The sequence below is a fragment of the Hemicordylus capensis genome, chromosome 3 (assembly GCF_027244095.1).
Source record: "Hemicordylus capensis ecotype Gifberg chromosome 3, rHemCap1.1.pri, whole genome shotgun sequence".
In the NCBI taxonomy this organism is placed as follows: Eukaryota; Metazoa; Chordata; class Lepidosauria; order Squamata; family Cordylidae; genus Hemicordylus; species Hemicordylus capensis.
This window is the reverse complement of record NC_069659.1, coordinates 185,881,903-185,905,204: the sequence shown is the minus strand read 5'-3', so window position 1 is coordinate 185,905,204 and position 23,302 is coordinate 185,881,903. Positions and strand designations below refer to the sequence as shown.

At 43.2% G+C, this 23,302-nt stretch overlaps 1 protein-coding gene across 5 annotated transcripts in view; it reads left to right on the top strand.

The window, feature by feature from the left end:
• VWA8 (von Willebrand factor A domain containing 8) overlaps positions 1-23,302 on the top strand; it is a 221,619-nt gene that overhangs the window by 65,655 nt on the left and 132,662 nt on the right. For all 5 annotated transcript variants that reach the window (XM_053308215.1, XM_053308212.1, XM_053308211.1 and 2 more), the window contains 6 exons: positions 514-648; positions 1,472-1,549; positions 6,895-7,055; positions 9,427-9,540; positions 13,408-13,576; positions 13,826-13,903. In XM_053308215.1, coding sequence (XP_053164190.1) covers positions 514-648; positions 1,472-1,549; positions 6,895-7,055; positions 9,427-9,540; positions 13,408-13,576; positions 13,826-13,903 — 735 coding nt within the window. The remainder of the gene's footprint in view (positions 1-513; positions 649-1,471; positions 1,550-6,894; positions 7,056-9,426; positions 9,541-13,407; positions 13,577-13,825; positions 13,904-23,302) is intronic.

Below are 23,302 nucleotides of genomic sequence, written 5' to 3'. Positions count from 1 at the left end.
AGGAGGTGAACTTCGTTACATTTTGACAAACATCTTGCTGCCCTCATTTTGTTTTTTCTTTCTCTCGCCATTGCCTAGACTTTGGCATAAAAACTAAGGAATGCATTGGTAGACTCCCCTTTAACCTGAGACATTGACCCAGATAATTGTCTTCAAGTGACCTGAGATCACAAGGAGATTTCTGCAGAACAAAACCATCCTTTAGATGCACTAAACCCAAACCATTTAGATCTTTAAAGGGCAAAAACTGCATCTTGAATTGCACCTGTTGAATTGATATTTAACAAGAAGGCAGTGAGTGAATTCCAGGCTAAGTAATAGATGTTTGTTTATTTTATTTTTCAGAAAGCAGACTTTGTTTTTTACAAAACAAAGTCTATTTTATTTTGTAAAATCTACTGTATTTTTTTCTTCTGATAGAGAAGCAAATGCTTGAACAAGGAACATTTGTGTTGTCAGTCTAGCAAACATTACATCATAAACTTAAGGCTTAATGTTTACAATCTTTCTTAGGTTCCTGTTGGGACTAAACCAGTAGATCTGCATGCTGGGCCCGAGGGTTTCATAAAGACCTCCAGCCACGAACAGCTTTTGGCAGAAATGATGCAGTCACATATGGTTAAAGATATCTGTTTGATTGGAGGAAAAGTAAGTATTGTAACATAACTGTACTCTGCTATTTTTAATGCAGTCTTGCAGATGATAAACACAAACATTTACCTCTAAAATAAAAACCTGCCTTCCCTTGTATGTCACCGACTAGCTTCTATCAAGCTGTTTACCTGACTTAATTGTTACTAGCTGGCCTGGCGCAGAGCATCTGCACCCCTAGTTCTGTGTCTTCCCCATCTTCATTTCGTGCCCCCCCACTTCAGTCCCATTTCGTGTTCCCTTGGTGGTTGCTTATATTCCCTTGGTGGCCTGGCCACCACTTCTCCTCCCTTGGCGGCTGATCGGCCTGGGCACCTCTTCTCCTCCCCAGCTGCTGGGCCGTTCTCCTGACCAGCACTTTCTTTCTGCCCACCCCTGCCACTAATCAGTAACTCGCTTGTGAACTCTCACAAGAGCTGCCATGCATGGGATTAGCAACAGGTATGTTTAGGAGAATTGTATATGTAGATTTGCCCAAGTTGACTAGCTATTTACAAGACTGATTTAAGGTTGTGTGTATGTGTGTACACACACACACACACACACACACACACACACACACACTTTGCAACAAAAGTCCTCAAACAGTTCACACAGAAAACAAACAAGATGGTCCCCTGTCCACAGAGGGCTCACAATCTAAAAAGAAACATAAGGTAGACACCAGCAACAACCACTGGAAGAATGCTGTGCTGCAGATGGATAGGGACACTTTCTCTCCCCCTGCTAAATATAAGATAATTGCCACTTTTAAAGGTGCTCTTTGCTCAATTAGCATGGGTAATTTCTAATGTTTTATTTTTCTTTACTTTACCCTCAGGGTTGTGGCAAAACGGTTGTTGCTAAGGAGTTTGCATCTGTATTAGGATACAACACAGAACCTGTCATGCTGTATCAGGTAAACTCATTGATATCACAGCACCGGGATTCTAAAACGAAGGAAAGAAACCCTCTAAGTGAGGTTTACTTGTGGTTAAGAGGTCTTTTTTTTTTGCTTTAAAATTTTTATTGATTTTAACAATATCTTAAACATCTCATTACATCAAACATTAAACAAAATTGACTTCCAGCTCACTAATCAGCGCGAATCACTAATTATACAATTAACCCTTGCTATAATAATTCAAAACATATATCCTATACCTTACCAAACTCGATTTTAGTCTACTCAACCTGATAATATTGCTAAATTTCAAACCCTGTTGAAAAATCAATATTAGGAAAATAGTTCTTTAAGTACAGTAAAAATGGTTTCCAATCTTCTGTAAAACCTTCCAAATTTTGATCTCTTATCAGTACTGTAAGTTTTGCCATCTCTGCGTATTCCAAAATTTTTATCAGCCAATCTTCTTTTGAGGGCAGTTCATTGTCCTTCCATTTCTGTGCGTATACTATTCTGGCCGCCGTAGTTGCATACACGAAGAATATTAAATTTCTTGTGGAGAACTCTCCTTGCCTTATTCCCAGCAGGAAGGATTCTGGGCTCTTAGGAAATGTCATTTTAAAATTTTTTTAAAACTCATTATATATCATGTCCCAAAAAGCCTTTGCCTTCCTACAAGACCACCGCATATGAAAAAAAGTTCCTTTCCAATGTCCACATTTCCAACATTTGTTTGAAACATTTTTATACATTATCGCCAGTTTTTTAGGTGTCAAATACCACCTATATATCATCTTATAATAATTTTCTTTTAAAGTGTAACATGCAGTGAACTTTAAATCAGTTTTCCATAATTTTTCCCAAGCTGCCATATCTATATTGTAACCCACATCTTGAGCCCATTTTATCATAGACGTTTTAACCACTTCATCTCTTGTCTCCTCCAAAAGCAACAGCTTATACATCTTAGACACTAATTTTTCATCATTTTCACATAGCTCCTTCTCAAATCTTGACATTTGATCCTCAAATCCAAATTTGACATCCTTCTTTAAAACTTCATTTAACTGATGGTACTGAAACCAATTACTAACGAAATTTTGTACTTCAATTAAATTTTTCAACTTACAGCCTTTTTCTTGAAAAAACAACAGATCCCTATAGGTACCCCATTGCGGTTGCATATTTGTCTCTTTACGTACTAAAGCTTCAATCGGGGATAACCATAACGGAGTTTTAGGTTCTAGCCATTTTTTGTATTTTACCCACACTCTCATTAGACTCCTTCTTACATAGTGATTCAAAAAACCTTTATGTATTTTACTTTTGTCATACCACAAATATGAATGCCATCCGAACCTTCTATCAAATCCTTCCAAATCAAGTAATCTAGGATTTCTTAGTGTTATCCATTCTTTTAACCACGTCAAACAAACAGCATCAAAATACAACCTTAAGTCTGGCAGGGTAAGGCCACCTCTGTCTTTAGCATCTGTTAAATTTTTAAAGTTAATTCTTGGTCTTTTGCCCTGCCAAACAAATTTAGTTATGTCCTTTTGCCATTGCTTAAAACAAGTTAAAGTATTAATTATAGGAATAGTCTGAAAAAGAAACAGCATTTTAGGTAAAACATTCATTTTCACAACTGAGATTCTTCCCATTAAAGACAAGTTCATTCTAGACCATCTTTGCAAGTCAATTTTTGCTGTATTCCATATTTTAGTATAGTTATTTGAAAACAACAAGGAGTTATTGTTTGACAACCAGACGCCCAAATATTTAATTTTTTTCTCCACTTTCAGTTCACTTATTTCAAAGAATCTATCCTTAGATCTCTGATCCATATTTTTTGTCAACACCTTTGTTTTAATCTTATTTATATAAAACCCAGCTAGTTGGCCAAATTGTTGTATTTTCCCAAGAGTCTTCCGATCTTCTCCAATGGATTTTCTAAAAAAAACACTACATCATCCGCAAAGCCTCTTGGTTTGTACTCTTGTTTCCCAATTTTTGGGCCTTGTAATTGATCATCTTCTCTAATATTTCTACAGAGCACTTCCAGTATTAATATAAAAAGTAATGGGGAAAGTAGATATCCTTGTCTAGTTCCTTTCTATATTTTACAATTGTCTGATAATTCCCCATTTACAATAATTTTAGCATATTGCTCCGAATAAATTGTCTTAATAGCCCTAATAAAATTATTACCAACTCCCATTGCATTGAATAATCTCCACATGAACTGCCAGGAGACATTGTCAAAAGCTTTCTCTGCATCCAGAAAAATCATGGCTATCTGTTTATCATTGTGTTTTTCATAATACTACGATACGTTCAAAACTGTTCTCACATTATCTTTTAATTGCCATTTTGGCAAAAAGCCTGCTTGATCTTCATGTATAAAAAGTCTTCGTATAGCCTTCATTCTCCTTGCCAAAATGGCAGCAAAAAGTTTATAGTCGTTTAAGAGTGAGATTGGCCTATAATTCTTGACTTGCGTTAAATCTTGATACAGTTTTGGAATTACTGCAATACTGGCGTACTTCCAAGACTCCGGCTTAATCCCTCTTTGCAGTGGTTAAGAGGTCTTGAGATGAACATGCTGCTGCTGCCTCAATTAGGATGTAACACCAAATGATGGCTTGGTGATCGGGAGCAGGTGCATTCCTTCCTGCTTCTCCTGGTTTTTACTAACTGTAGTTTGTCTTGAGATCGAGATTGTCAGACTGTGGTTAGCTTCTTGCCTCCAAACGGTAGCTTTTATATCCACTCCAGACTGTATTTTTTTCAAATCGTTCAGTGGCAGCAAGTTGCCAATCATAGTTTGCCGATCTTGATATTACAACTATGGTTAGTGAAAATCAGGAAGTGGAAGACAGAGCACATGAAGGGTTTTGCACTGTATTTAAATAGAGCTTCTGGGGATCACAGAACTTTCAGTAAGAATGAAATTATTTTATGGAGAAGTATGTGTTGTTTGTGCAGTGTAGAGCAAGAAGGACAACAGCTTAAAATAAAGAATTGTTTGTGAATGTTAAAACTGGTTTTCACTCACTATATGCTGTGCACTGCATCACACCTTATTATTTTTTGTGCACCCATTTACACTAGAAACAAAATGCATCCACCCAACCTCTTGGAGATTTAATTTCTAAATATTTGGGGAAGGAAACTGAGTCCTGAAGAATGATATCTGTCGCAACTCATTTAGAGAAAAGATTAAACAAGGCATCTCCTAGAGGGAAAAATGACCAGTGATTTACCAGGAACAGGTTCCAGAAAATAGGGACTGTTCCTGGTCAAGAGTTGGATTATAAAAGCAGTTGAGAGTAGTAACCTGCCGGTGATTAAAACTAATTATCTTAAAGGAATGTAATTGTAAATTCTAATATATGTGAACCCCATCTAATCTGAAGTAGGACAGTTCAGATGTATACTGCCTCCTCTGTTTGTGAAACCTAGTTCTCCATGTAGCTTTTTGCATACATTCTTAGCCTACTTTCCAGTAGGCTTACGAGATCACCCGGCATTCGGTGTGTGTGTCCATGTGTCTCCCCACCATCAACTTCACTACGCCTGGACCAATATGAACCAAATCGGGTACAGTTGTAGGGACACATAGGGACACCTCAATGGCATAGTTTGTGATGATGTCATCCACCCCGATCCAAGATGGCGGATGCGTAAACTTTTGAGGCGCAAGTGGGCTAACTTGTGAACTGCTTAACCGATTTGAACCAAATTTGCTACAGCTGTAGAGACACATATGGATGCCTTAGTGGCATGGTGTGTGATGAGGTCATCCACTCCAGTTCAAGACAGCAGCCGCATGAACATCTGAGGCACAAGCGGGCTAATTTGTGGACTGCCTAAGCTATTTGAACCAAATTTGCTTCAGCTGTAGGGACACATAGGGACACCTCAATGGATGATTGTGATGATGTCATCTACCCCAAACCAAAATGGCGGATGCGTGAACGTTTGAGACTCACGTGGGCTAACTTGTGGACTGTCTAACTGATTTGAACCAAATTAGGTACAGTTGTAGTGAGTGATACACAGGGACACCTCAGTGGTGTAATTTGTGATGTTGTTATCCACACCAATTCAAGATGGTGGACACGTAAACTTTTGAGGCACAAATGCAGTAACTTGTGGACAGTCTGATTGATTTGAACCACATTTGCTACAGCTGAATGGACACATAGGGATGCCCCAATGGTGTAGTTTGTGGTGATGTCACCCACTCTGATCCAAGATGGCGGATGCATAAACCTTTTCAGGCGCAAGCACTAACTTGAGGACTGTCTAACCGATTTGAACCAAATTTGGAACAGCTGTAGTAAGTGATACACAGGGACACCTCAGTGGTGCAGTTTGTAATGATGACATCCACCCCGATCCAAGATGGCGGACACACAAACATTTGAGGCACAAGAGATCTAACTTGTGGACCTCAATTTGCACCAAATTTAGTCCAGATGTAGAGACAGTGAAGGGAAAGTAGGCTGATTAGTTTTTACCAGAACAACTTGTTTCTTCTGCATTCTGCCTAGTTCTACCAGAAGCACATACTATATTGTATGAAACTGCTAAGCTGCCTTAGAAAAAAGTTTTTTATTTTCTACTACTCTGTTTCTTAGTACTGTCTATTGAAAGGATGGGCTGATGCATGTGGCAGAAGATGCTTGCCTATGCAGCAGTGGAAGTGAAGTAAATACCTTAAGGCAATAAGCTGTGGGACTGGGAAATGGAGGCTATTTATTTATTTGATTTTATTTATTTGATTTCTATACCACCCTTCCAAAAATGGCTCAGGGCGGTTTACACAGAGAAATAATAAATAAATAAGATGGCTCCCTGTCCCCAAAGGGCTCGCAATCTAAAAAGAAACATCAGATAGACACCAGCAACAGTCACTGGAGGTACTGTGCTGGGGGGTGTGTGTGTGAAGAGGGCCAGTTACTCTCCCCCTGCTAAATAAGGAGACTCACCATGTTAAAAGATGCCTCTTTGCCAAGTTAGCAGGGGTTATGGGATGGGGTTAATCTTTGATCTGCACAGACCAAAACATTGCTTTGCTTTAAATCCTCCACTTATCCTTCCATTTAATGAGAAATATGCTAGTGCTATTGTTTGCTCTTTCCATAGACAAAACCTGTTCACACTTATATATGTCATGTATTGCACTGCATATAGGGAACAGGCATTTCTGAAAATTGGGTAAGATTTTCTTACCCTGCTCTTGACCACATGTTTTGGTTAAAGCAAAATACAGGGCTTCAAGCAAAATAAAACAGTCCTATCATTGATGCTCATTTTAATAGCAATTTAAAACTGTTGTTGTTCGTTACTCATAGGATATGACAGCCCGAGATCTGCTGCAGCAAAGGTACACACTCCCTAATGGGGACACTTCCTGGAGACCATCTCCGCTTATAACAGCTGCCCTTGAAGGGAAGCTTGTTATTCTTGATGGTATTCACCGTGTCAACCCAGGCACTCTAGCTGTCCTCCAAAGGTCAGTACAACAACAGTAATGAGCAGTAAGCCTAAGGAACTGTAATAATGGCTGCACTGAGGCTTGCACTCACTAAGGGCAGGTTCAAGCTAACTGGTGGCTTCAGACAAGCATCTGGAAACCCTGAGGAGGCAGTTAAACTGTAAATCTTCAGGTCAATCCCCATCTCCTTTTTAATCTTAAAATTTGGGGTAAGAATAGAAAGCTGTGTTAGTATGCATGGAGTATGTGCTCCCCCTGAATGGTTGTTCTGGATTTTCATATTGTTCTTTGAGCTTGGGAGTTTGAAGAAGATTCGAGGTGTCTGTGTGAGTACCTTCTGGAAAATAAACTCTTGAAATATGGATAGATGCAAATGTTGCTTAGCCAAGACATACTTCATACTGTGTTTCCCCGAAAATAAGACACTGTCTTATATTTATTTTTCCTCAAGGAGACACACTGTGGCTTATTTTCAGGGGATGTCTTATTTTTTATTAAGTGTGGTACAACAATCTACATTTATTCAATTATAGTTAAGTCATCTTCTTCTGGAACATCGTCATAACTCTCCAAACCCGGAAGTCCATCCTGAATTTCTTTCAACTCCATTTCCTTTAGAACCATTGGCCCCAATCTTTCATGTCGAGCAATAGCAGTGAGACTGGTGTTTGTGTGGGGTGAGAGAGACCCACAGACTGTTGCTGGTCAGTGTTGGGGAGCAGCAGCTTTACTGGTGTGTGTGTGGGGTGAGAGAGACCCATAGACAGGGGCGTAACGATACCGGTAGGGGTGGCAGGCTGCAAGCTGAGGCATATGGTAGAGGGAAGTACGGTAAAAAATCTCCTCAGAAAATCTCCTCCTCAAAAATCTCCTCTCCTCCTGGCGGCGGCGGGCGGCGGCAAGAGTAAGCGCGGCGGTGGCGGGAGGCGGTGAGAGTACGCCGGGAAGCAACACCGGGCCAGACGGCAGGCCTCGGCGTCGCTCTGTGCACTCCCGCCCGCCACCGCCGTGCTTACCGTACCGGTACTCTCTCCACCTCCCGCGGGTGGTGGCGGGCAGGAGTGCGCAGAGCGACGCCGAGGCCTGCTGTCTGGCCCGGCGTCGCTTCCCGGCGTACTTTCACCGCCTCCCGCCACCGCCGCACTTACTCTCGCTGCCGCCCGCCACCGCCAGGAGGAGAGGAGATTTTTGAGGAGGAGATTTTCTGAGGAGATTTTTACCGTACTTCCCTCTACCGTATGCCTCAGCTTGCAGCCTGCCACCCCTACCGGTATCGTTACGCCCCTGTCTGTGGGTCTCTCTCACCCCACACAAACACCAGGGGGATAGGGGAAAAGCTTCAGCAAGCAGCCTGCTACTGAGCCAGGAGAGATCACCACTATGTCTTACTTTCGGGGTATGGCTTATATTGCACAACTGCTTAGAAATCCTGCTACGGCTTATTTTATGGGTATGTCTTATTTTCGGGGAAACACGGTAGTGACATATACTTAATGTCGCCTTTAAAAGCAAACCTAAAGTATTCCTTGTTTAGCCTTGATCTTTCAGGTAATAATTCTGATTCTGAACTGTCATTGTCGGCTTCAGAAAATTTGTTCAAATTGGAACAAGATGTGAAACTCATTCTCATATTGTCCTCTTTGTTTGCTTTGTGTGTAGATTTAAATGTGTTGAGCATTTTTTTCATTCCATTCCAGAAGACCACCAGTGAAGGACAGACAGCAAACCATTTATCTAACTACATATAATAGATAGAGAAAAGATAATACAATATACCCTGTTTCCCCGAAAGTAAGACCTACCCCGAAAGTAAGACCTAGCAGTAATTTCTGATGTACTGCTAATTGCCCTAGTGCATTTTTGGGGGCTAAAATTAATATAAGACACTGTCTTATTTTCGGGGAAACACAGTACAGGTGGCTCTCATTATTTGTGGGAGTTCCTTTCTTGTCTATAGAGGCAAATACAGAAACCACAAATAATGAAGCTTTGAGTCAGTGGGAATTGGAGGGTTAGGTTCCAAAAGGGGGAGGGGGAGTAAGGGGGGCAGAAATATGAGAAGAAAAGGACAGTAACTTTATTCTCCAGGTCTCCAGCAGTGCTCCCCCCAAACTTCGAAAACAGCCAAACAAAATATATATAAAATCCACGAAATGATTCTCTGCTGGAAAATGGCAGTCAGAAATGACATCGAAAGTCATTTTGGGGTCATTTCCGGCCACTCAAAACCATGGATAGGCAAATTTTGCCTATTTTCTACCCGTGGATAATGAAACTGGTTCTCTAAGACCCAATTGCGGGTACATGAAACTGTCGGTATTGTGTCTGTGGATAATGAGGCCCACCTGTTAAAAAAACCTTTTTGATACTTTTTTTTTTTAAAACTCAGACTAATTCATGATAGAGACATCACTCTTTATGATGGCACCAGATTTCTCAGGGAAGATAGATACAGAACATTACAAGAAGAGCTACAGCTCTCAGATGAGATACTACAGCAAAGGTAATGTGTCGAATAATAAGTTGTGCTATGGTTTATAGAATGGTGTACACAATTATTTATTTAAAATCCTGGGCATTTTAAAGATTTTGTTTGCTAAGTCTTTCCCCCTTAATAATACTTGGAAATGTTTAATTGAAAACTTTTAGAAGCATGCTGCTGCTACTCAGTAACCTGGGAGGAGTTATTGGAGTGAAAGAGTTGTGGAAGCATAAGAAGGGATCTAGAACAGGTGACAGGAATGGCAGTGGCAGTTGCTTCAGTTTCGTACAATAATGAATAAGTATCTTGAGGATACAGTTGCCCACATTGTCATCAACTTAGGTGTCAGTTCTGCAATTCAATGTATGGATGGGTCCAGTGCACCATACGTGAACTATGTCATGTACACCACCTAGAAATGCACATATCAGGTGATATAAAAATATGATAAATAAAATAAATAATAAAAATATGTTTCTAGTCTTAGGTCAAACTTCCTCCCCACTGTTGTTGAAATTGAGTGAGTAATGCCAGAAAGCCCGATGTAACCCCCATCCCCATCTCTAGACAGGTGATTGCTCTCAGAGATCTCTTTTGAGAAACATTTCTTTGTTTTAGGAGCATACAGGAGAAAACAACCCAAAAATAACTTAATCAATACCTGAAATTAATGTCTTATTTGGACCAAGAATTCCAAAACTCTAGAAGCTTCCTAAAGAAACACCATATCTGTCTCTTCCACCGAAACTCTTCAATCAGGAGTCAGTGTATGTTTTAGTCCTCCTCAAAGATGGGCTTGATCTCTCACATGGCATGCTCTTGCCTGCATTCTGGCATTTGCACCCTACCATCAGACTCTGCAGCCCACACTGCCCACATGCACCTCATTGCTCGCCTTGTGCTTGAGCCAACCAGAGAGAAGGATCCCAGCTAGAGCAGGTAGTTCTGAAGAATGGCTTTCCTCTTTTTCTTTCACCCACAAGCCTCCTTTCCCTTTGCTGCACTATGAGCTTTAACCACTCTGTTCTCACGTTCTCTACTCTGGTTACCCCTCAATAAAGCAATGCTTTGTTTTCCAGGCACATGTCTACTCTCTTTTGTCCTTTCCAAAGTGTCCACACCATGGCCAACTTTCCCAGAGTACTTAAAGGCTAGTATAGCTGTTGGCTTGTCTGCACCTATTTGAAGCTAATTTCCCCCACTTTGAGCAAAGCATAGATATAGAGGGTGGGCACTCCCACACTTCCACACATTTGCTAACACTCCCCACCCCCAATCCTGCACTGAAATTGGCAGCCCCCTGTGTCCATTTTTCAGTACCACATACACGCACAAAACCTCTTTAGGAGACTGTCCACTCATCTCTCCTGTTTCATCTAATTCCTCCCCTTCTACCCTCCGTCTTGCATTGTCGCTTGTTGGCCGTTTTCCATTTCCATACTTTGCCTTCAGCTGCTTGATCTGTTTGGAATGTTCTTCCCACTAATATCTAGCATGCCTCCTCACTGTGAAATAACTCATTAACACACACCCTTTTGCTTCCTCCCCTCCTCTTATGTTTTTTCTTTTTCTTTATTGGCTTTATCTTACATGGTGATAAAATGCTAATGGCTACCGTTTGTCACCAGAGATTCAAACCATTAAAAATCTGGGTCCAGTTCAGCTTCATTCGTGTATTTTAATTCTCCATTTCACTTCAGACATTACAGTGGTTTTGGTAGCAGTTTCAGATACTTTGTACTGGACTTAAGCCAGTTTAGATAGATTTCCTGCAGAGTATTTATTATTCACCTTTTCTGTCCCACCCTTCTTCCAAGGAGCTCAGTTTGGCTTCGATGGAACAGCCCCATTTCTCCTCAAAACAACCTCTGTTGGGAAATAGCAGGAAACATTTCTCCTCACAACAACCCTGTGAGGTAGGTTAGGCTGACAGATAGTGACTGGCTAAAGGTCACCTCATGACTAAATGGGATTTGAATCTCTTGATTTCACTTGAGGAAAAAATGTTTAAGTTTGCTTTAAAATGTGAAAGTTTTTCCCCAACAAAATACTTTAAAGAACACAGAAAATATCTTGCTTAGATGAATATTGAAATGGAAGCAAAGAAGAACTGTAGTACCAAGAAAATCAGTGCCAACATGTTTAGATTTGGGTTTGTTGTGTTTCATTGGGGGGAAAAATCTCTCTGGACTGGCTTTTGGATTCAGGTTTGATTTGATTCGCTGATTCAAGTATTGAAAAGTCTCTGCAAAGATCTAGCAAGACTTGAGAGGATGAAGGATTCTGAGGGAAGATTCTAGCATCAGACACAACAGGTGATGGATTCTGGTATATAGTCCTGGAAGGGCTATATTGGAATTGCCATCATTCAATTGTAATTCCAGAATACACTGGAATTTGGCAGCAGTTTTAATATTACCCATGTTTACCTCATTTGATGTCTGTGAATGTATTTCAAGATATTCTGCACAGCAGAGAAACACAATTTGAAAGTATGACACAGTTTCCTGTGTAATGAATATATAAAGAAACAGCAGTGGTAGAAGAAAATGATAGGAGCAGTGTGTGTGTGTGTGTGTGTGTGTGTGTGTGTGTGTGTGAAATTAGATTAGGTTTATTGCCATGTGGAGAAGTTTTTTCCAGTGCAGTAAAGAATAGGGTCCCCCCTCCTCGGGCAAAAATTACCCTGTTTTTAATTCTAAGTTACCTGGTTCAGGAAGTGAACTGCCTTTTGTTTGTCAGCATAATATAATTAATATGTTTTTTATCTGTACATGTTAAAAATGTTAGGTATGTATGTATGCTACAAAAATGAGTTTATTACCTTGGGGGGGGCAGTTGCTAGGACATACTTGTAATACCTGCATTTGTTGCCATGTACTCTGAGTCTTCATCCCACAAAGTAAGTGTGAATGATTGTCACCTTCCACAAAATTCAGGTGCCGTGCACTTGCTTTAATTTGTAACCAACCGGTAATAGCTCTGCATGAGGACTGTCCAGAAGCCTATTTATAGCTTGGGATGGGGATGTGGCCGTTGTGATCATGTGATCTGTTTTGCATGCTGAAGGTCTCGAGGTGTCTTGCACTTCCAGGTAGGGCTGAGAGAGACTTTTTCCTGAAACCTTGGAGAGCTGCTGCCAATCAGTGCAGACTATAATGAGCTAGATGGACCAATGGTCTTACTCAGTATATGGCAGCTTCCTATGTTCCTGTGAAATTTCATGCCATTGGCATGCTACCCTAGTAGCTCACACACATTTTGCAAGTTTCTTTATTCTTTAGCACTTGCCCTGCATTAGTGGAATTGGAATTCATAATGTGAGTGAAATGCCTGCTTGTACTTATGCAATTCCTGACAGAAATAATCATAACAAGGGGCTGAGATGAGCTTCAGAAATGAACATCTTGTCCTGTTTACTAATGAAAACAGTGGAGAATAAAAGTGAAAATTTGATTGCAGCTGCCTACCCTGTCTTGAAAATGTTTTGTTCTGTGCTGAACTTGGTTTCTACATGTCAACAATTGCGTGCTCATTGGTTTCCATTCTGCATGATTATGTCAGACATTGTGTTTATCAGTCAGGGATTAGCTTTGAGGCCTCTGACTTTCAGCTCAAAACAGGTGATTGCACTCTTGGAGTTTTGATCTGAGTTACTGTTTCCAACAGGTGAAATGGCAGATTTTTGGTAACTGCCAACCTAAACCAGTGCTGTGCAACTTAATTCCACTACAGTGCAAATAATAAATTAATGTTGCCTTTGGGGCATCTGTTTTTGGACAATGCTATTGGTAGAAATGCAAAAACAAAGCAAGCTTTTAAATTGCATCCAGCTACCCTTCAGACATGGGCAAAATGAGACATCTAAAACAAACTATTTTCCCACAGGTCCATCTTTCCCATCCACCCTTCCTTCAGAATAATTGCCTTAGCAGAGCCTCCTGTCATAGGAAGTACCACTCAACAGTGGCTGGGCCCAGAGCTCTTAACCCTGTTCCTTTTCCATCATATGAAGCCTCTAAGCAAGAGTGAAGAAATCAAAGTTATTAAAGGCATGGTAAGTGCTTGCAAAACATTTGCTTTCTGTTGGCATTGGTAGCTATTCAAATTGCTGTTTGCTATTCCTCATTTTCCCTTCTCTTCCCAGAATTCATCTGTGATGTAGCAGGAGCTATGTGTACATGGCTACTCTAGAAGTGTTTGAGTCCCACTTTGGTTTCCCTACCCTGTTTCTCCTTCTGTGTACATGTATATCACATGTGTATATATTAGTGCATTTTATTTATTGTATTCCCCCCACTTTCAGGTTCCAAATGTACCCAGTGCTGCAGTGGAACAGCTATTGAAACTAACTTACAAACTTCGTGAGACACATGATCCCACAGTGAGTCCTGCTATTCAAATTTTATTTGCGTTTCCATTGAATAAGAAACACAGGTGGCCCTTTTTATCCATGGTCCCGGTGCCCACGGTTTTGCGTATCTGCGGTCAGGCAATGTAGACCCGACCGCGTTATACACAGTTTAAAAAATAGTAAAGGTTTGCCTATCCGTTGTTCCCGAGTGGACAGAAATGATCTCCAAGGTCATTTCCAGCCACCATTTTGCTGTTCAGAGCAGTTTTGTTGCCCTTTCTACAATTTTCCCTGTGGTTTTTTTTGCAGGAAATTGGCAGAATGGGGGGGGGGGGCATTGCTGGAGACCTAGAGAGCACAGTATTGCACTTTATTTCTGCCTTTCTTAGCCTTTTTTTTACCTCCAGGAACCTAACCCCCAAATTTCCATTACCTCAAGGGGAGAACAGAACCCCTGTTGATAATGGAGGCCTCCTGTACATGCTTTTGCTTGTTCTTTGTCATGCCTGTTGTGTGATTAGGATAACCATACCATTGCTATGTTGCTAACAAGCTCTGCTAGAGTAAAAGGATTTCAGGAAGCAATACTATCGCTAGTCATTTTGAAAGGATATTTATTCAATAATTAAGCATAATTTTAACTTGAAAATCCTGTGAAATCATACAGTGCCATAGGTTGTCCAAAGTAGATGAACCATCAGGATAGCTACATGTTCAATGTGACACCGGGTAAACACTGTTAATGCTTTCACATTATTATTTAAAACATCTTGATGGAAAAGAGGACAAAAACTGTTTTGTGTTGGGTCAAAGAGAGAATGTATTAACAATTATTTTTATGTCTGTATTGTAAGAAGAACCATTGTGCACTTTGTGATATCAGCTTTGATAGGCAAATAAGCTTTAATTTCTGTATATACATTTAATGTGTAAATCCAGTCTTACTTGGAAAATGTATTTGGAGCTTTATGTGTGCACAGTTTTCTGCCTAATTTGTTTAGTGAGACATGACTGCAGATAGTGAGTCTGAAAAGTAGGGCTTCTCAATAGGGATGCCTTTTTAAAATTGCAAAATGTCCAGAGGCCTACACATCAGAGGTGAGTCATAGTTCTGAGGGGAGATTCCTACAGATGAGTAGTGACAGGACATCTGCAGAAAGAGATATATATAGCCTGCTTGTGCTGCGAGTTGAAATGCATGCCTTAAGAATACAATCGGTGGCAGCTTGTGCAGGGGGAAACATAGCTGCTTTCATCCCAGCGGGTTTGAGATGCATGTTTGCCCTCATATGAGGCGATAATGATAGAGCATGAACTTGACTGCTAACCTGTTAAATTCATAAATTACTTACTGTTAAATATGACCTAAGCTTGGATATTCTTGCCAGATGATAAATTTTCTTATATCTCTGTTTTAGAAGTGCCCTTACCGCTGGACTTCGGGGCTGAAGTCCAGGGCACCCACACCCCATGGGGGCCCCCAAATCCTCTTTAGTCTGTCCTGGGTGGTGTGGTTTGTGCCCACAAGAACCTATGTGTTATAAAATGGTGCTTAACTTGCAGAGTGGGGCCTCCAAAAACTTTTAGGCCCAGGCCCCAAAATTACCTAGGTGCATTTCTGCTCTGTTTGTTTATTAGACTTAGATGTTGTTTAGTGCTTGTTTAAATAAATTATTATCTGCTTTCACATGTTGCAAATATCATGCCTTGCTTGCATCTCTGCCTTTGGAGAAAATGAGAACTAGTTGAGAACAAATTCATGCACAGTGGTTGGCTTGGTGAAAATATTTGTGTTAAATGTTAACTTCTGAAAAATAAACAAGCTAGTGCCAGTTTGACCTTTAGAATCTGTGGCTGAGTGACAGCCTTCCATATAAATGGATTCTGTTTGGACAGTGGTTTTTCTTGGGTGAGTCTTGTTGGCTAAGAGAACCTATGTCTCTTGCCAAGACTAGCAGATAGATTGCTCTGTATGCATCTTGTATGTGTACGAGTAAAATAACTCTAGCTTGTTTGCTCTCCCTTTATTAGTATCCAGTGTAGCTTCTGGTACTGACTGTTTCTAGATAGTATATTGACTAGAAGATCTTCTTTGGAGGCCCTGCTCCAAGTGCCCCTACCAAACTAGGTGAGGTGTGTGGCTACTAGGGAGCTGTGTTCCCTCTTAAGGTGCGGGACTGCACGCCCACACACAAAATTCCAGCGGTTTTAAGCAGCCGCTCAGTCTCACCCCATACTGTGATGGTCTGCTGGCTGCTTGTGCCTTTTCCTGCCCTTACTGCCTTCTCTCCCCTGTAGCCACGATGTTCGCCATGGCCAGAGTGGGGAAATTGGTGCTCTCATGCAAGTGAGAAAGCCAATTCTCCTGCTCTGGCCACGGTGAGACCCCTACTGAAAATGGCAACAGACACATGTGTGCCTTGATAATGATGTCAAGGCACATGTGCGTCTGTCACCATTTCCAATAGAGTCTTGCCACAATAAGAACGAGAGAGCCTAGCAGTGTGGAGAAAGGCAGTATCCTTTCCAGGGTATTGCTGGCATCACAGGATTTATAGAAGTGGTGCTTGGCAGGCTGGCATTGAAGTAGGATTGCATACACCAAGGTGGTTTTCCTTTAAGTTACTACAAAGATCCAGTAATTGTGGGGGTGACAGGTGAGTGAGCTACTTCTTTGGCAGGGGCAGCCCAAGTAAGCCTTCAGGTAGCCCCCCCCCCCCGCCTGGCACTGCCCATGACTGCAGACAATGAAATCCAAGCCATAACACTGAATGGCAATGAATAAAGTTCAATAAAGGAAACTTGGAAACTTATAGTAGTCCAAAATGTAGCAGACCATGCAATGGCTACTTCTATCAAAGGTCCTTTAATGCTTTCCTATTTTTTCAACCAAATTCCACATATTCAATAGCATTTATTTCTTAGGGACATCTATCTTGCCTTTGCTTTTGTACATGCAGATTTCACCAGTAGTTCTAATGGAATTTGTATGTGTATACTCTCTGCAGAATAGGAATTCTGAATCTCTTATAAATTTGCTTGTTTTCTAAATCATCTAGTGATACCCATTTGTGTCTGCCTTCAGAAGTCTGATTGGTGGTGACACATGAGAGGACCTTTTCCTGTGGTGATACCTACTATGTGGAACTCCCTGTCACAAGAGATGAGATTCACTCCCTCCCTGCATTCTGCCAATGCCTGAACACTTACTTGCTTAGGCAGGCATTTTAATCTTGGTGTTACTCTGATGTTTTAAAATTATTTAATTTGTTGCTTTTTTCTTTCTTTGTTATTGATACTTTAATTTTATATTGTTTTAACTGATTGCTTTCTATGAAAGAAAACCACATGGCTCTGTGGTCGCCAGGAGTCGAAATCGACTCGAGGGCACAACTTTACCTTTAGCTGCTCTGGGCATCTTCATTTTGGGTAGTGAAAGAGCAGGATCTGGATCGAGATCCATAAGTATAAGTGGACCGATAGTTGACTCCTTGAAGTCTTTACATGATCTTGTCCTGCTCATTCACCGTGGGGAGGTCCGGGCGGGTCTTATGAATACAACGGATCCCTTCCAGATCATCAGTTACAGGTGAGCAACCTGTTTATCTGGATAGTGATCCGTTGCATTCATAACATTGGGTGATTAGCCAGCTGTAACCCTGGTGGTGGGCAGCAGTCATGGCAGGACCCTTTTCAACACACTCCGCCCAAACTCTCCTTCCTTCGATTGACGAATGTCCAGGGCATAATGCCGTATGAAAGGTTGGCTGGATGTCCAAGTTGCTGTTCTGCAGATGTCATGCATCGGCACTCCTGCCAGATCCACTGCCGAGGACGCGTAGGCCCTAGTTGAATGCGCAGTAATGGACCCTGGCGGAAGCTTCCCCTGAACAGTATAAGCCAACCTTACCGCTTGTACAATCCACTGAGCCAATCTTTGCCTAGAGACTGGTTTTCCTTTAGAGCGTCCCTTATAGAGGACAAATAGCTTCTTAGTTCGTCGCATACAGCTTGTTGCTTCCATGTAGTACAAAAGTGCTCTACGCACATCCAGAGTATGCATATCTCGTTCTATACTGCACTCTGGTTTCTGGAAAAATGTTGGAAGAATCACGTCTGCATTGATGTAGAAATCCGTCGTCACCTTGGGGCGGAATCTCGGATCCAAGCGTAACGTGACCTTATGTGGATAAAATTGCATGAATGGCCGATCCATCCGGAGGGCAGCCAACTCACTCACCCTTCGAGCCGTGGTAACTGCGATCAAGAAAGCGGTCTTTAGAGTCCGTAAACGTAAGGAAGCCGTCGACATGGGCTCAAACGGCTCTTGAGTCATTGCCTGCAGCACCAATGTTAAATCCCATTGCTGCTGTGGGCGCTGTATTGGCGGAAACAAGTTGTTCAAGCCTTTGAGGAACTTTTTGCATTCGGGATGGGAAAACACCGTAGTCTCGTCCCAACCCCTATGCTCTGCCGATATTGCTGACAAGTGAACCTTCAGCGAAGTGTTCGCTAAGCCTGTCATCTTGAGAGTTGTCATGTACAACAACACCTGAGTCACACTTGCTCTCCTTGGGAAGAAACCTTGTTCTTTGGCATATTGTTTAAAACGCCTCCACTTACTATCGTAATTCTGGCGCGTTGACTTTTTTCTATTATTTAGCAGTATTCTACTTAGTAGCTTATGCGCCACGCTGTCAGTCTTAGTACTTCCACCTGAGGATGTCGCAACGCCCCGTCGCTCTGAGTCAACAAGTCTGGCACGTTGGGAAACTTGTGGTAGACCCCTTTCGACATACGTAGCACCGCTGAAAACCAGTGTTGTCTGGGCCACCATGGCGTTATCAAGATGCCCTTTGTGGCGTCCCTGAGCATCTGTACAACAACCTTCGATATCAGCGGCTGCGGGGGGGAAAGGTAGAAAAGACTCCTGGTCTGTATTGAAAAGCGTCCCCTTGCGATCCCGTGCCTACACCCGCACGTGAGCAATACGTTGGACACTTTGAGTTTGCAGCTGTCGCAAACAGATCCACAGTTGGCCATCCCCACTTGTTGAAGAGGGGCCTTAGATAGTCCATACTTATTTCCCACTCGTGGTTGTGACTGCACAGCAGTGACCTGCTGAGACCATCCGCCTGTACATTGTCGACCCCCTTGATGTGTATTGCCATCAACACCACGTCTCAAGCTATGCACCACTCCCAAATGTCCTGTCTCAGCACGCAAAGCGACCGAGAGACCGTACCCCCTTGTTTGTTCAGGTACGACATCGCTGTGGTGTTGTCCAGCTGAACCTGCACAACCTTCCCTTGCAACAGGGGCTGAAATGCCTTTAGGGCCAAAAATACAGCCAGGAGTTCCAGGTAGTTTATATGTCTGCGCGCTTGCTGACTCAACCAGTGTCCTTGTATCTGATGGTATAGACAATGCGCTCCCCAACCCTGAAGGGAGGCATCCGTTGTCATACTGCATGCCGGGGTAAGCGGCTGATAAGGTATCCCCGACAGCAAGTTGGCCGGGATCGTCCACCAACTCAGAGATTCCAACACCATGCCCAGGAGTGTTAGTCGCATGTGCTGACTGTCGTGGTTTGGTCGGAAGTGCTTCAGATACCAGTTCTGCAGCGTGCGCATACGTAGTCGAGTGTTGCGAACTGTTGTATTGCACGATGCCATCAGTCCCAGGAGCCTCTGTATTGACACCGCCCTTTGTTCTGGGTGTCGTTGAAACAGGCGAATAAGCTCCTTGATCTGTAAGAATCTGGACTCCGGCAGGTACGCCCTCTCTCCGCAGCATCTTCCCCAAAATCAAGGTAGTCCTCCGGTCTGTATTCCTGTCGCGGAGTCAAAGCAGGTGAGACCAGAGGGGTATGCGCTGGGGTAAGCTCCATTGCTGGCCGACGCTGTAGAAGGGGTCTCGCACCCTGTAGATCCAACGGTGCCTCCCTCGACACCGAGCACGACGTCGAAACGAGTCTCGGTACCGAGGATGTCAGCAACGTCGGTACATTCTGTCCTACCGACGCCTGCGGCCTCGATACCGAGGTTGACGGCGTCATCGAACTCGACATCGGTTGCAGCAGTTCCTCTGCCGGAGTCAAGGAGTCTTGTGCCGGCATCGAGAATGAGGACGCTTCAGCCTGTCGCGGCGTCGCAATGCTCGACTGCTCCGTCAACCTCGGTGGCTCTGGGCTTTTCCTCAATGTCGACACCCACAATGTTGAGGCCGTCGATCCCTTGGATTCCCAGCCTTCGCAGTCGGACTGGAGTGGCAATGGCGACGGAGTACGACTATGCACTCGAGTCTTCTTTTTTCTCTTTCTGGGGGGCGAAGCATCCCGTTCCTCTTCCGTCGACGACTTATGTGCACGTCGCTTATGCCGGTGGCGCTTCTTCGCCACGTCCTCTGGCTGCTTGAACTCCTTCAACGTAGTGGCTTTCGACTGCCCGGAGGCAGATTCCACCGTAGGAGCACTTGACCCCGACTGCACAGATGCCTTTATTGTCGGTATCGAAGTAATTCCTGACATCGATGTCGATGTCGAGGGTCTCGAAGTCGGCGGGCGGAGGGCATCATCATAAAGTGCCACCTGCAACTGCAATGCCCAGTTCTTTAACGTCTGCTTCGAGAAAGACGAGCATATTCTACAAGTCGCTGGGTTGTGCTGCTCCCCCAGGCATAGCAAGCAGGAATCATGCGTGTCCGTGGAGGGCAACTTTGCCTTACATTCCGAGCAGCGCTTAAAAGTTGTTTTGGGCTTCTCTCTGGCCGCCATGGCCTCAGCCATAACCGGCTTGGAAACGATCGTTTTTAAGCTTATTCTCCTTAGGTTAATCCGTATCCAGTCCAAAAAAACAGTCCAATAATCAAGATCCTTTCCGTGTTCCAATTCCAAACCCAGTCTTTGTCCAAATTTACTATCCGAGGAGCTAACAGGTACTCACGCAACGGCGGTCAAACAGAAACTGAAAGAGACACGCCCCAACTGCTACTGATAAGAGCAGCACGGCCTCGTGCATGGCAGTTAGGGGCGGAGCGAGGAGCTAGCTAATCAGTCCGTGAGGTCACTGCGCAGGCGCAGAACCCAATGTTATGAATGCAACGGATCACTATCCAGATCATCAGTTACAGGTGAGCAACCTGTTTTTATGCGCCTGTGTAGGAACCACATGGTAGCTACGCCACAGCTCACTGAGGCATCCAAGCCTCGCCTCCCATGCCTACAGCATGCTATTTAAAGGCAGACTGGGTGCTATGTTCCTCAGGGTTTTTTTTTAAAAAGGACTGTTATCTTGGAATTTGACCCATTTCTGGCTAACGGACAATGACTGGTGATTTTTGACTTGTTTTTGGCTTACCGACTATGATTGGCATTTTTAACCCCGGAACAGACTTGGCTTACGCATATGCCTAGTGATACGGCTGAGGAGAAATGGAACTTTAAGAAGTGTGAGGGCTGCAAAGCGGAACTCCCCTCTAAAGATCTCCATGAGTTGTGTCTCATTTGCCTAGGAGAAGAGCACAATGTGTTGATTTGCAAGATTTGTCTGTCTTTTTCAAAACAGATATGCAATAATCAGGCTCTTCAGCATCGGGCCGCCATTTATGATTGTGTTTTAAGCCCGTTGACTCCAGGCGAACCACGCCAATCTACTTCGTCTCCAAAAACGGCACCAAAAGCTACTTCGATGTTGAAGTCTCATAAACCTTCGACATCAACGGGGACACCCTCGACGTTGAAAAATTCTAAACTGTCAGCGTCAACTTTTCATTCTCCAAACTTGACACTGAAGCCCACGAAGTCCACAACTAAACGATCAGCACTGATCCTTCAACACTGAAACCAAAAAAGCCTAAAATGATCGATTTAACAAGAGAATGGACACTATCTCCATCAGACCTGCAACAACTTCCTTCGATACTGACTCCTAAGTCAAAGGCTCCCCTCGACATCAACACTTCCAGACCTTCGATGTTGAGAATGTCACCAAAATCGATGGAACCTCTTGATACCGAATGCCCTTCCACACCGATGGGGTCGACATCAAGGGGTCACTCGTCCCCAGCACCAATGCCAGTTGCCCCATCAGCACCATTGACGCTGACTGATCGCCAATGTGAGGCTCCATTGACACTGGTGGTCTCCACACTGAGCTTCCCACTCTCGGCATCGACTCAACACACTCTGGTGTTGACAACCTTGAGGCAAGTCTCGCTGCAGTGTCAAATGCTGGTACTGATGTTCGATATCAACAAAGAGGAAGAAGAAGCAGATAGGGATGCTGGCTTAGACCCTACGACTGCATGCACATTATTGTCCATTCTAGACTCTTCTTCTAGTACCCCATCAATGTTCAAGGGTTTTCTCCCTTCAAGTGCTGATAGGGCTTGCCCATGCTCATCAGCTCCACCAGTACAGGCCACCTTATCTGCTGCCCACCTAGAAAGCCCTACTACCTGGTGTTCTTGTGGCTTCTCCCATACATCAGCGGCTGGCACCACCCTTACTATGGCGACCATGGGGATGTGCTCTCCTGGCGCCCCATATGATTATCAGGATGAGAGACCATGGAAATTCTTCACACCAAAATCCTACATTCCAATTTCTACCACTGTACTGATTGCCACTCTACCGAGTAGGGATGCTCCAAACAAAACTGTCACATTTGTCTCTGAATCAACACAGACCCTACCACCAGCTAGAGTGTCTCAGGCATTGCAGACTAGCCCCCCCACCACCACCACTAAGGGAGGTGGGCACCCATACAAGAGCACAAACACCACCTTTGAAATCCACTATAGAAACCCAAATATGTACTCCCTCATCTTCAACTGGGTCTCCATCTGACCACCATGGATCCTCTGATTTTGAATCTGATCCAGAGCATGCAGATAGCTTAGCGGATCCTCCAACTGATGTGCCACCCTCCACCTATGTTTCTCTGAAAGGAGATGAAAGCTTACCATAAGCATGTGAGAGCTATGGAAGAAGCTTTAGGCTTGAAGCCTGAACTTTCCACAATAGACGACCTGGTATACAATTTCATGATCAAATCTCAGGCCACTCAACCTGTGGCCCTTCCTGTTCTACCTGTGACATCCAGGGCAGCTAAGCGTGCTTGGAAAGTGCTGCATACATCGACTCTTGCTTCTAAAAGACTGGAGAGTCTGTTTCGCAATCAAGAAAAGGACAACACCTACCTTTTAAAACATCCGCCACCAAACTCCCTGGTGATCGACTGTGCCTCCTCATCAAATGCAGGGAGACAGCACACGACACCATCTGAAAGAGAAGGAAGAAAATTAGACCTATTAGGGAGAAAAATATACTCGACTTCATGCTTGTCCATTAAAATTGCTAATTACTCGGCATGCACAGCCAAGTACAATCATGGCTTATGGGAATCTCTGCAGGAGGATTTAGATAAT